The sequence below is a fragment of the Eretmochelys imbricata genome, chromosome 15 (assembly GCF_965152235.1).
Source record: "Eretmochelys imbricata isolate rEreImb1 chromosome 15, rEreImb1.hap1, whole genome shotgun sequence".
Taxonomy (NCBI): Eukaryota; Metazoa; Chordata; order Testudines; family Cheloniidae; genus Eretmochelys; species Eretmochelys imbricata.
Genome location: NC_135586.1, coordinates 2,871,806 through 2,885,715, shown reverse-complemented (window position 1 = coordinate 2,885,715; position 13,910 = coordinate 2,871,806). Strand labels below are relative to the sequence as shown.

The window sequence follows — 13,910 nt, the reverse complement described above, 5'->3', positions numbered from 1 at the left end:
TTCTGCCACATGGCCCTTACTCCTAGAACAGCCTCCCCCAACCTGTTCACCAAGCCCCTCTCCCCGGTCCACATCCCTCCTGATAACCCATGGCTGCCATGAGCCCTGTGGGAAGCAAGGACGGGCAACATCCGCAGCAATGCCTGGTGAGCCCCAAGATGTGCACAGGCCCTGCCGTGTACCTGCATTGCCTCCCCTCCCGATCACCCAGCTCACTATGGACCTGACTGCAGGAGCTGTGAAATGTCTCCTCAGAGCAGGGTTTGTTCCTGGAGTGAATACATTGCTGGGGGAGGAAAGGGGGCAGAGGCAGGAGGCTGTGATGGGGACAGTAGGCTGCCAGGAGTCTGTGTTATGGCTGCTTTTTCATGCTTTACATATGTGCCTATTTTGTGCTACCCCTACAGAAATCAATGTGGATGCTCTTCCGAAAGCTGAGCACTAAGTTTGAAAATTTTGGCCTCTGATTTATGGAAATGAGCCATTCACTTCCCTGAGCCCATTCACTGCTCCGAGCACACGCACGGTCCAAGCCCATTCACTGCTCCGAGCACACGCACGGTCCAAGCCCATTCACTGCTCTGAGCACAACTGTTAGTATAAGGTGCCAGAATTTTTGCCACAGAAATAATTTCATAAACAGAAATGGTGATAGTGCTGCTTGTCTTTAGACCCTGCAGCCCTACCAAGAACTTCTGCATATGTTATCAGCAGCAATCATCCTAGTTATTCTTACCCATGGAACAGGAAAATATTGGCCTGCAGCAATTTACCAATGCCTAGCAAACACTGCGTACGACTCAGTAGGCGTTGTCAGCAGCTCCTTACCAGTCAGTGACACCAGCATGCAGTGGGTTTGGATGGCCAGAGGCAGCGAAGAGGGTTAAGTGCTAGGTCCCAGGGTTCATTTAGCTGTTGGAAGGACAGACTATCCTGGGGGATGCAGACAGACATATCTGGATTTCTTTATTCAGATATATTTCTTCAAAGACATTGTTAAAGGAATTATTACAAAGTCAATAAAGGGCAAAGAAATATACCCAGGTTTGAGCCTCCCACTCCTATATTTCCTGCAGAGAGGGGTGTGTGTTTTGTGCAGGTGCTGAGAGTTACCCAGTGAAATACACCCCCACAGGTAGGTGCAATGTTTAGCACTCAGAACAGTAACACCTTGCTCGGCACTAAATCTGCCCTGTGGTTACAGAGATGGTGTAGATCTGGGGAAGGGATTTACCACAACAGCTCAGCCTTCCACTGATTCATCCTCCTGGCTCAGATTTAAAATGCACTGAGGAAGTTCCCAGTAAAGTCGCTTTGAGATTCCCTGAATAACAGTGTCCCAAGGGCTACGACTCTGGATTTCTCTAACCCAACCATCGCCTTCTCCTAATCATACCTCATAACAATACTCAGTTCTTCTGCTGTGTAAGCATTTTGGAAAAGCAAATATGAGGAAGCTGTTTACTTCCTTGCCATCTCTTTCCCCCTTGGGCTCCGTAGTACATCTGCAGGGAACTTTTCAATGGAACATGCCAATTTGTCAAACCCAAACCTCTGCCCAGGAAAGTTTCTCAGGTCCAGGGCGGAATTTCTGCTGGAAACCAGAGAGAGAGAAACCATGAGCAGAACAGCCAACAGCCTGGTGGTGACAGCACTCCCCGAGGCTGCAGGGACATGGGAGAACCAGGTCCAAGCCCCTACCCAAAGTGTGAACTTGAACCCAGGCCTCCCTCATCACCAGGCGAGTGGCTATTTGGGGGGCAGGAGGGCTCTCAAGGTCTCTTATTGGAGCTGCTGCACTTTGTATAAATAAGCAAATGTTCATTGGAGCAGACGCAAGTTTGAGTCCCAGCTCTGGTGAATATTTAATTCTGTATACCAAGTGGAACTACTCCAACAGGAGAGACTGAGAAAGAAAGATGAGGCAGCCTGGATGGTAGGGCACTCAACTGGGCTATGGAAAGCCATATTCCAGCCCCTGCTCTCTCTGATTCAAACCTGGGCCTCCCACATCTCAGGTGCGCACCACATCCACTGGGCAACAGGATCAGTCTCCCATGGGCCTAATATTTAATTATTTATACCAAGTGGAATGGCAGGAGAGCATGAGAGCGCCCCACCCCAGAACAGTCTGTAGCCCACTGCTTGGGGCACTCACCTGGATCTGGGAGACCTGCATTCAAGTCCCTCCTCCAAGTCAGGCAAGGCAGCGTCTGCAGCCTAGTTCTGCCATGTCTCGGCATCTTTGGGAGCGCCTCACCACTGGACCATTGACTATCAAGGGGTGGGCTCATGCTGTCCTGGTTATTCAGTTAGCACAATCTGCCCTGGATGCTTCCTTCCCACCGTCAGCATTTCCTGGGCTCGGCTGGGCCTACCATGGCAAAGTCAGAGCCCCTTCAATAGCGAGCCGGGCCCCACCGAGTCTCAGTCCAAGACCTGGTCCACACACAATGAGCCCTGTAACTACAACTGCCTTTGAAATCAATCTGGGGTGCAAACCACTGTGTGAACATACAAATTGGTTTACAAGTGGCAGGAAAGGAAGCAGACTGCCAAAATAAATAGGGCTTGCGGCCAGCAAGGGGCTCAGGCAGGACCTTCCTGGGAACGAGTGCCATAAAAAAGGGCCTTCGGCTAGAAAAGTCCTGCCCGCGACCTGCTCCTGTAGGACACTACAGCCCCAGAGCTGGGCTATTGTACCTGCGTGCCAGGTGCGGTGGGCAAGAGTCACTCGAACACTTGAACTTCCCCTGTAGTTTTCTGTTCCTCGGGGGCGGGGGGGCTATTACTGTAGAACTGGGGCAGAATGGAGGAGGTCAAACCTTCTGGTGAGACATTATATCAGCTCACCAGACAAAGCTCCAAGGAATCCGGAGCACTGACAGACTAGCGAGGAGGTAGAGTCCCTTCAGAATTTCTATATCTGACAAGACCTATGGACCAAAACTATTTGATGCTGAAATTGCGAATACTGGTGCAACAGCACCACCCACAGGTTGAAGAGGTCTCCCGCTACCGCACCTGCTGCAGAAAATGCAGCGTCAGTGCAGCACTGGCCCCTGGCTTTTTGTTATTTCCTGGTAAAGGTAGAGGGCTGGTGCCAGGAATGTGTTTTTAAACGGAAAAGAAACCCCTGCCAGCGAAGCTGGTTTGCAGAAGGTTCTCTCTCCTTCTCCGAGTAGCACACAAAGGTGGACTGAGATGACTTGTGATAAACTTATTCCACAAGGAGAAAAATGAGAATCAGTCAGGCTAGAAAACTAGGGAGCATCATTTGCTGTCTGCTGATCTAGGCGGAAGGGCTCATGTTTACTCCAGCCATCCCCTCGGGATGCTCGCCCTGCCCCTGGAGCATCAGCACACCACACCCCCATGCTCCAGGGCAGAGGGGACCATCAATCGCCTGGACGTGAAATGAACGAGGCGATTTAGGTGGGTGAAATGAACGAGGCGATTTAGTCCAAATTCCCCATCCCCCCGGCCAGGGCTGGGCTGCTAATGAAGGGTTGTTCTCCATGCTTTACCAGTCTAGTTTCAAAAAACTAGCATGATGGGGCTCGCATGGCTTCCTTAGCCAGGCTGTTCTTCAGGCTAACAGATCTCATAGAATCATAGAATATCAGGGTTGGAAGGGACCTCAGGAGGTCATCTAGGCCAACCCCCTGCTCAAAGCAGGACCCATCCCCAATTAAATCATCCCAGCCAGGGCTTTGTCAAGCCTGACCTTAAAAACTTCTAAGGAAGGAGATTCTACCACCTCCCTAGGTAACGCATTCCAGTGTTTCACCACCCTCCTAGTGAAAAAGATTTTCCTAATATCCAACCTAAACCTCCCCCACTGCAACTTGAGACCATTACTCCTTGTCCTGTCCTCTTCTACCACTGAGAATAGTCTAGAACCATCCTCTCTGGAACCACCTCTCAGGTAGTTGAAAGCAGCTATCAAATCCCCCCTCATTCTTCTCTTCTGCAGACTAAACAATCCCAGCTCCCTCAGCCTCTCCTCATAAGTCATGTGTTCCAGACCCCTAATCATTTTTGTTGCCCTTCGCTGGACTCTCTCCAATTTATCCACATCCTTCTTGTAGTGTGAGGCCCAAAACTGCACACAGTACTCCAGATGAGGCCTCACCAATGTCGAATAGAGGGGGACGATCACGTCCCTCGATCTGCTGGCTATGCCCCTACTTATACATCCCAAAATGCCATTGGCCTTCTTGGCAACAAGCGCACACTGCTGACTCATATCCAGCTTCTCGTCCACTGTCACCCCTAGGTCCTTTTCTGCAGAACTGCTGCCTAGCCATTCGGTCCCTAGTCTGTAGCTGTGCATTGGGTTCTTCCATCCTAAGTGCAGGACCCTGCATTTATCCTTATTGAACCTCATCAGATTTCTTTTGGCCCAATCCTCTAATTTGTCTAGGTCCCTCTGTATCCTATCCCTGCCCTCCAGCGTATCTACCACTCCTCCCAGTTTCGTATCATCCGCAAATTTGCTGAGAGTGCAATCCACACCATCCTCCAGATCATTTCTGAAGATATTGAACAAAACCGGCCCCAGGACCGACCCCTGGGGCACTCCACTTGACACCGGCTGCCAACTAGACATGGAGCCATTGATCACTACCCGTTGAGCCCGACAATCTACCCAACTTTTTACCCACCTTATAGTGCATTCATCCAGCCCATACTTCTTTAACTTGCTGACAAGAATACTGTGGGAGACCGTGTCAAAAGCTTTGCTAAAGTCAAGAAACAATACATCCACTGCTTTCCCTTCATCCACAGAACCAGTAATCATCCCACAGTATTCTTGTCAGCAAGTTAAGGAAGTATGGGCTGGATGAATGCACTATAGGGTGGGTAGAAAGCTGGCTAGATTGTCGGGCTCAACGGGTAGTGATCAATGGCTCCATGTCTAGTTGGCAGCCGGTGTCAAGTGGAGTGCCCCAGGGGTCAGTCCTGGGGCCGGTTTTGTTCAATATCTTCATAAATGATCTGGAAGATGGTGTGGATTGCACTCTCAGCAAATTTGCGGACGATACTAAACTGGGAGGAGTGGTAGATACGCTGGAGGGGAGGGATAGGATACAGAAGGACCTAGACAAATTGGAGGATTGGGCCAAAAGAAATCGGATGAGGTTCAATAAGGATAAGTGCAGGGTCCTGCACTTAGGACGGAAGAATCCAATGCACCGCTACAGACTAGGGACCGAATGGCTAGGCAGCAGTTCTGCGGAAAAGGACCTAGGGGTGACAGTGGACGAGAAGCTGGATATGAGTCAGCAGTGTGCCCCTGTTGCCAAGAAGGCCAATGGCATTTTGGGATGTATAAGTAGGGGCATAGCGAGCAGATCGAGGGACGTGATCGTCCCCCTCTATTCGACATTGGTGAGGCCTCATCTGGAGTACTGTGTCCAGTTTTGGGCCCCACACTACAAGAAGGATGTGGAGAAATTGGAGAGAGTCCAGCGAAGGGCAACAAAAATGATTAGGGGTCTAGAACACATGACTTATGAGGAGAGGCTGAGGGAGCTGGGATTGTTTAGCCTGCAGAAGAGAAGAATGAGGGGGGATTTGATAGCTGCTTTCAACTACCTGAAAGGGGGTTCCAAAGAGGATGGCTCTAGACTGTTCTCAATGGTAGCAGATGACAGAACGAGGAGTAATGGTCTCAAGTTGCAGTGGGGGAGGTTTAGATTGGATATTAGGAAAAACTTTTTCACTAAGAGGGTGGTGAAACACTGGAATGCGTTGCCTAGGGAGGTGGTGGAATCTCCTTCCTTGGAAGTTTTTAAGGTCAGGCTTGACAAAGCCCTGGCTGGGATGATTTAACTGGGAATTGGTCCTGCTTCGAGCAGGGGGTTGGACTAGATGACCTTCAGGGGTCCCTTCCAACCCTGATATTCTATGATTCTATGATTCTATGATCATAGAAGGCGATTAGATTAGTCAGGCATGACCTTCCCTTGGTGAATCCATGCTGACTGTTCCTGATCACTTTCCTCTCATGCAAGTGCTTCAGGATTGATTCTTTGAGGACCTGCTCCATGATTTTTCCGGGGACTGAGGTGAGGCTGACTGGCCTGTAGTTCCCAGGATCCTCCTTCTTCCCTTTTTTAAAGATTGGCACTACATTAGCCTATTTCCAGTTATCTGGGACTTCCCCCGTTCGCCACGAGTTTTCAAAGATAATGGCCAATGGCTCTGCAATCACAGCCGCCAATTCCTTTAGCACTCTCGGATGCAACTCGTCCGGCCCCATGGACTTGTGCACGTCCAGCTTTTCTAAATAGTCCCTAACCACCTCTTTCTCCACAGAGGGCTGGCCATCTATTCCCCATGTTGTGATGCCCAGCACAGCAGTCTGGGAGCTGACCTTGTTTGTGAAGACAGAGGCAAAAAAAGCATTGAGTGCATTAGCTTTTTCCACATCCTCTGTCACTAGGTTGCCTCCCTCATTCATTAAGGGGCCCACACTTTCCTTGGCTTTCTTCTTGTTGCCAGCATACCTGAAGAAACCCTTCTTGTTACTCTTGACGTCTCTCGCTAGCTGCAGCTCCAGGTGCGATTTGGCCCTCCTGATTTCATTCCTACATGCCTGAGCAATATTTTTATACTCTTCCCTGGTCATATGTCCAACCTTCCACTTCTTGTAAGCTGCTTTTTTATGTTTAAGATCCGCAAGGATTTCACCGTTAAGCCAAGCTGGTCGCCTGCCATATTTACTATTCTTTCGACACATCGGGATGGTTTGTCCCTGTAACCTCAACAGGGATTCCTTGAAATACAGCCAGCTCTCCTGGACTCCTTTCCCCTTCATGTTAGTCCCCGAGGGGATCCTACCCATCTGTTCCCTGAGAGAGTCAAAGTCTGCTTTCCTGAAGTCCAGGGTCCGTATCCTGCTGCTTACCTTTCTTCCTATGTCAGGATCCTGAACTCAACCAACTCATGCTCACTGCCTCCCAGATTCCCATCCACTTTTGCTTCCCCTACTAATTCTTCCTGGTTTGTGAGCAGCAGGTCAAGAAAAGCTCCCCCCCTAGTTGGCTCCTCTAGCACTTGCACCAGGAAATTGTCCCCTACGCTTTCCAAAAACTTCCTGGATTGTCTATGCACCGCTGTATTGCTCTCCCAGCAGATATCAGGAAAATTAAAGTCACCCATGAGAACCAGGGCGTGCGATCTAGTAGCTTCTGCGAGCTGCCGGAAGAAAGCCTCATCCACCTCATCCCCCTGGTCCGGTGGTCTATAGCAGACTCCCACCACTACATCACTCTTGTTGCACACACTTCTAAACTTAATCCAGAGACACTCAGGTTTTTCTACAGTTTTGTGCCGGAGCTCTGAGCAGTCATACTGCTCCCTTACATACAGTGCTACTCCCCCACCTTTTCTGCCCTGCCTGTTCTTCCTGAACAGTTTATAACCATCCATGACAGTACTCCAGTCATGTGAGTTATCCCACCAAGTCTCTGTTATTCCAATCACCAATTAGATCTCACCCCATTCTCAATCTTAATTCCCCTTTGCTTAGTTTCAGCCCGTTATCCCTATTTATATGCCTTTATCACCCTAGGCACTAGTGCTGATCACTAGTAGACAATTAGCAAACATCCCTCTGTAGTCGCTGTTTACCCAGGCCATTAGCCCTTGTAATCTTTACTAAATTAATAAAGCCTTGCATTTCTTTAGCTCTCAAACTGCTTTAGAATTTCAACAGCCTTGTAGGAGGTCAGTGTTATTATTCCTATTTTACAGATAGGAAAACTGAGGCACAGCATGATTAAGGGGTTTGCCCAAGATCACAGAGCCAGCCATTGACAGAGACAAACTAGAACCCAGGAGTCTCGACTCCCAGTCCCTCACTCTAACTATCAGACAACACTGATTTCCTCCCTATTGTCTGGTCCCAATCATTATGTGGACGGCTACATACGCAATTTAAAAACTACTGATTGTTTTTCTGCTTGTTGAACATAAATATTATTTCCCAGTGTGATAAATTCATTACTAGCCCCTCCAATTTCTCTATTTCATAGCAGAATGTTTAAAACACTTGGAGTTTAAAATGCCTAATAATAAATGTATTTGACTCAATTACTTAACTGCAGTTCATTGAAAAAGCCCAAGTGCTGTAACTGTATTCCATACACAGGCCTTAAGGAGTTAGTAATTATTTACAGGTGGGACTGGTTTTATTTAAAACATTTTTAAATGTATCCCTTGGTTTTGCCATCTCAGAGGGGAAGGGAAGGATCCAACAGGCATATCCTCTCCAGAGTTTATTTCGAAGGCCTGTCTACACTTGCACATTGTAGCAGTATAACTACGTAGGTTAGAGGTGTTTGTTACCAACACAATTAAACTGGTACAACCCCTCAGGTGGAGATGGCTATACTCTGATCTAGGGGGAAAAGGTGTATTAGCATAAAGCACCTTTACACCAGTATAACTGCATCCACCCAAGGGGGGCTGTTTAACTATACTAGCAGAGTTAATAATACCTAGCTCTCACCTAGCACTTTCATCTCAAAGGAGATCAGTATCATTATTCCCATTTTACAGCGGGGGAAACTGAGGCACGGGGTGGGGCAGTGACTTGCCCGAGGTCACTCAGCAGGCTAGTAGAACCCACATCCTCCCAGTTTCCAGGCCCGTGCTCTATTCACTAGGACACACTGCCTCCTTAAAGCAGACAACTTTTTAATGTAGCTAAGGCCTAAACAGCAACTGCTTTTCAGTGCCCCCAAAGATTGACCAGTAGATTGACTGGCTCAAGGGCTTGGTAACAAGCTACAGAGCCTCTCTCCCATCTGTGACCAGTCTGAACCCATCTCAGATCAGTAATGTGTGAAAGCTGCCTTGGAGTCAGCTGGTCCACCTGAATGCTGGGCTGGGATCTCCATACAACAGTGTCCGCTGCATTGACACAACCTGTCAACACATTCTCTTGACAGCATAACCATATTTCCAGCACCTGCAATGCACCAACGCACCAACAAGCCTTAGCCAACCCTCAGAGCCTAGAGACCTTTCAAGCAAATCTCTTTAATACAAACACTGCTGCATGACTGGTGCAACAGTGCCACCCTCTGGCTCCACCATCACCCTGCCCTCTTCTAGCAGAGAGGAGCTGGGGGATCACTAGGAGATGTGGCTATTACAGGAATGTTTTGCTCTGTGCCATACAACAAGCTGCACATTGTTGTGTTTAGGGAAGAATATTTTAATTCCCTATTACTGAAGTGATGCAGATTAATTACCAAGGTGAAATGCATTTACAGGAGAGGACCATGCACATTGGGGTGGGGACGTTTAGACTGTACAGAGTATACACTGCATGCTGACATTATGTGGAAAGTGCACAGCAAAACCAGCCTTGACCCCAGCCCCAGGGACCAGCACCAATTGCCTAGCAAAAGTGGCTCTTCAACTAATGGACAAACAATATTGTAGTGGAAACCACAGGGCTAGTTTAAAGTGGTCACTTAAGAGAGCGTGTTGCCTGTTAAAGTTGGCCTGAATATAAACTGTATTGTACACACACAGAGAACGTACTGGGCCATATTCTGCTCTCAGCTATACCCAAAAATCCAGCGTAACTCCCATGAAATGAATAAGACTTCTCCTTCACTTCCACTGGGAACAGAATTGAGGCCACACTGCCTTCTTTGCACCACCTTCGCTACAACACTCACAGACAGAGGCAACCCCCGAAAGGTAGGACTGGGCCAACTCGCTTTGTCTAATTCCAAATCCATTTGAGCCTGGGTCCACAAGTTTAACTTGGAGCTGATCCACGGTCAGGTTCATGTTATACTGAGGTGAAGCTGAAAAAGGGTTCACAGAGAAACAATCCCCTAAGGAAAGGGGGGAAAAAGAGGAGAGACACAAATGAGCAAGTCATAAGGAGGGGAAACCAACAAAGTCTGTCTAGTGATAGTGGGTTGACAAGTGGGCAGCCTAGCTTCAGACAGGGGGGCGTAGCACAGAGCTTCCCTTAACTAGACAATCAAGGTTGGATGCTTTTTTAACAGTTCAAATGGGAGTTCTCTCGGGGAAGGTCTCTGGCCTGCCATTCAGGAGGTCAGACTCGTGAGCCCAGTAGTCCCTCCCAGCCTTACAGCTTAGGAAAAGCTTGTGCACTGGGAAGAGAAAAGACAATGGATTTAAATTACAGGAAGAAAAGCCTCCCAAAAACCTGCAAACCCAAAACCATTTGTAAGTTGTGAACGTGGGGTTCCCCCTGCCAGTCAAGCAAAGAGCTGGATTTCAGGGCTTTCTTGTTTGGGGAAAGCACAGATTGGAACCTACTTATTTTACTCATGATAGCTGGGGACTGGATTTGATGACCCAGGGGGTCCCATCCAGTCCTACATACATCCCCTTTGCGGGGCAGAAGGGGCGTGGGCTTGGTGATTGAAGGGACTGTCCTACTCAAGCGTGTGTTCGCAACTGCAGACTCCAGGCAGGTCAGCCATCCCCGTGGCTGCTCACACCTGGCTCCAGTAACCCTGAAGAACACTAGATGCCTTGACGGGAAAAGGAAATTGTGGGTGTTGTCTGAGTTACAAGAAGGCAGAGTTGTCTGTTGCACTGGCAGTACCAGAGCCTTGGGAGACAGAGGGAGCACAGGCCAGGCTTCGAAAGGGCTTAGCAGCCAGAGGCGCAGCCCCAGCCAAAGGAAACGGTCAGAGAAGGCAGTGACCAAACCGGCATCCCGCACCTGGGGAGCAGGGACTGCAGGGTTACCACACCAGGCCCCACAGGTGTCTTCCTGTACGGTCCCTGATCATTTCAGTGCAAAACATGCCCAGCGAAGGTGCTGTGCTGCCTGTGAGCAGGATGGGGGTTGTACTGGACAGTCTGGACTTCAGGCTGGAATGAATCTTGGTGGTCTACTGTTGTGTGTTCTAATTTCCCAGCTCTGGAGGCCGCTCTCAGAGCCACACCGGACTCTGCAGCTTCTCTGCTGCTCAGGACACAGCTGATGTACCATGCAGTGAATGCCAAATGGCTGATTCAGCTGGAGGAAACCAGCCCACCCACCTTGCTGGTCTCACAGCAGGAGTTTGGGTGACATGTAATAGCCTGTGTTATACAGGAGGTCAGAGAACATGAGCTAACGGTTCCATCTGGCCTTAACCTGTATGAGCTCCCCCCTCCATGGTACCCAGAGTCAAGACCATGCTCTCCCCTAGGCTGTGAGCAGATACACCAGGCCTATGACATGCAAACTAAGGGGTGCAGAATGGGAGCAACCCAGCTCATCCCTTCCTCCAGCTCACTGCAGAGCTGGGCCTCTACAAACAGGGATAAGGTGGGGTCAAGAGGCAGCTGCCCTTCCGGGTATCACCCAGCTCTCCAGGGTCCATAGGGCACATGCAGAGCACAAGCAGCAGCAGCTCCTGCTGTGGCCCCTTCTGAATCCCTCCATTCCCATCCCACAAGGCAGCAGGCAGGTGGAGGGGAGAATGACCCTGGAAAGTGCCAAGATCAGGCAGATTGTGGGACAGCCGCAGGCCCCTGGCCCAAGCTCTCCAGGGGGAGGGGACGGCAAACTCTAGCCCCAACAGTTCAACGGGGAGAAGCCGCTTTGCTGATGAAAAGAACTGATGGGAACTTGCTGCTCTGAAATCTCACAAGCTGCTCGTGTGGAGAAGGGAGCTTGTGGACCTCTCCCCTTAGTGAGTGGGAAGTGTACCATGGGCTCATTGTTGTAACGCACACGTTGCCCTTCTGATTGAGTGCGTTTTCCAAAGGGAAAGGGGCTGACCTGACAGCGCTGGAGCCTAGCATCTTGTCTTTGGCTGCACAACAGATGCAGGATAGGCTGTGGCAACACCCAGCACGCTCTTCCTTGCCATGGTTACTTAACAGGAGAGAGGAGTGGGCATCCAACCTCTGGGCTCACCGCGCAGGAGGCGAGGACAGAGCTTGTCTGCGATTCTGATGGGGATGGCTGTGCTCAACAACTTTCACACTAGCCACCAGGGAAAATGTCATTCAGATGGAAACAACCACCACAAGATGAAGCCAGAGTCTCTCTTCTGCCCCAGCCAACACCATATTAACTACTGCAGAGGGACCAGGCAATTAACCCTGTCACAATCGTCCATAGATAATTATATACACAGCCTAAGGCTGACTGAGTGGCACATTACATTCTCCTGGATTCAGCCCTTTGTTCAGACCCAGTTCTAAGCCTCAGTGCACCTGCTCCGGCTTCCTGTCAATATACATTTGTTCTGGTGTCTGCATTTTAACATCTGTTTATCTGGTGAGCAATTCCTGAAAAAGTCTCAAAGTCCAAAGGGATCAGACTGTTTCACTCTGTCTCTGGAACTGATCCTGCTTTCAGTGGAGTCAAAAGGAGCAGGATCAGCCCCTCTGCTTGGAGCAACAGGACCCCTATCCAGCTTCCAATTACATCTAGAGAAAGGCTCCCTTTGTCTTCTTTAGAAGGTAGATGGGGTTCTGAAAATGGAGAGTTATATATCTAGGAACAAAGAATGCAGGCCATACTTACAGGGTGCAGGACTTTATTTGGGAAGCAGACTCCGCAAAAAAGGATTTTTTCCCCTCGGGTGGGGGGGGGGCGCGACGGGGGAGGAGGAAGAATAATCAACTACACATGAGCTCCCAATGCAACACTGTGGCCAAAAGGGCAAATGCAATCCTGGGATGCAGGAACAGAAGAATCTCGACTAGGAGTAGAGAAGTTATTTTACCTTTGTATCTGGCACTGGTGCGAATGCAATAGCATGTCCAGGTCTGGTGCCCACAATTCAAGGAGGATGTTGATAAATTGCAGGGGGTTTAGAGAAGAGCCACAAGAATGATTAAAGGGTTAGAAAACCTGCCTAGGTTTTCTAGGAACAAAGAATGCAGGCCATACTTACAGGGTGCAGGACTTTATTTGGGAAGCAGACTCCGCAAAAAAGGATTTTTTCCCCTCGGGTGGGGGGGGGGGGCGCGACGGGGGAGGAGGAAGAATAATCAACTACACATGAGCTCCCAATGCAACACTGTGGCCAAAAGGGCAAATGCAATCCTGGGATGCAGGAACAGAAGAATCTCGACTAGGAGTAGAGAAGTTATTTTACCTTTGTATCTGGCACTGGTGCGAATGCAATAGCATGTCCAGGTCTGGTGCCCACAATTCAAGGAGGATGTTGATAAATTGCAGGGGGTTTAGAGAAGAGCCACAAGAATGATTAAAGGGTTAGAAAACCTGCCACAGAGTGATAGACTCAAGGAGCTCTGTTGAGCTTACCAAGGAGAAGGTTAAGGGGTGACTTGATTAGAGCCCATAAGTATCTCATGGGGAACAAATATTTTATAGTGGGCTCTTCCATCTAGCAGAGTCTAACCCGATCTAATGGCTGGAAGTTGAAGCTAGGCACAAACAGCCTGGAAATAGAGCTCATACCTTTTTAACAGTGAGGGTAATTACTCATTGGAACAATCTACCCAGGGTTCTGGTGGACTGTGCACCATGGGCAATTTTTAAATCAGCATTGGATTTTTCCCTAAAACATATGCTTTAGTAGTTCAAACAGGCATTATGATGGGGCAATTCTCTGGCCAGTGCTACATAGGAGGTCAGACTAGATCGGGGATCTCAAACTCGAATCACCATGAGGGCCACATGAGGACTAGTACATTGGCCCAAGAGCCGCATCACTCACACCCCTCACCGCACTGCCCCCAGCCCCGCACCCACTCCATCCCTTCCATTAGGCCCGCCCCTTCCCCGAAGTCCCCACCCCAACTCGCCCCCTCCCTGCCCCTTTCCAACCCCTTCCCCAAATCCCCGCCCCGCCTCTTCTCCGCTTCCTCCCCTGAGCTCACAGCTCCCGCTCCTCCCCCCTCCCTCCTGGAAAGCGTTAAGTGCCACCAAA

General features: G+C 49.5%; 1 protein-coding gene across 6 annotated transcripts in view; it reads right to left on the bottom strand.

The window, feature by feature from the left end:
- The window catches only part of OSBP2 (oxysterol binding protein 2), a 354,387-nt gene that overhangs the window by 259,071 nt on the left and 81,406 nt on the right, over positions 1 to 13,910 (bottom strand). The window contains exon 1 of one of the 6 annotated variants that reach the window (XM_077834782.1): positions 829 to 976. The exons of the other annotated variants lie outside the window; for them this stretch is intronic. Coding sequence (XP_077690908.1) covers positions 829 to 847 — 19 coding nt within the window. The 5' untranslated portion in view covers positions 848 to 976. Of the gene's footprint in view, positions 1 to 828; positions 977 to 13,910 lie in introns of those variants that run through there. 6 annotated transcript variants of the gene reach the window in all.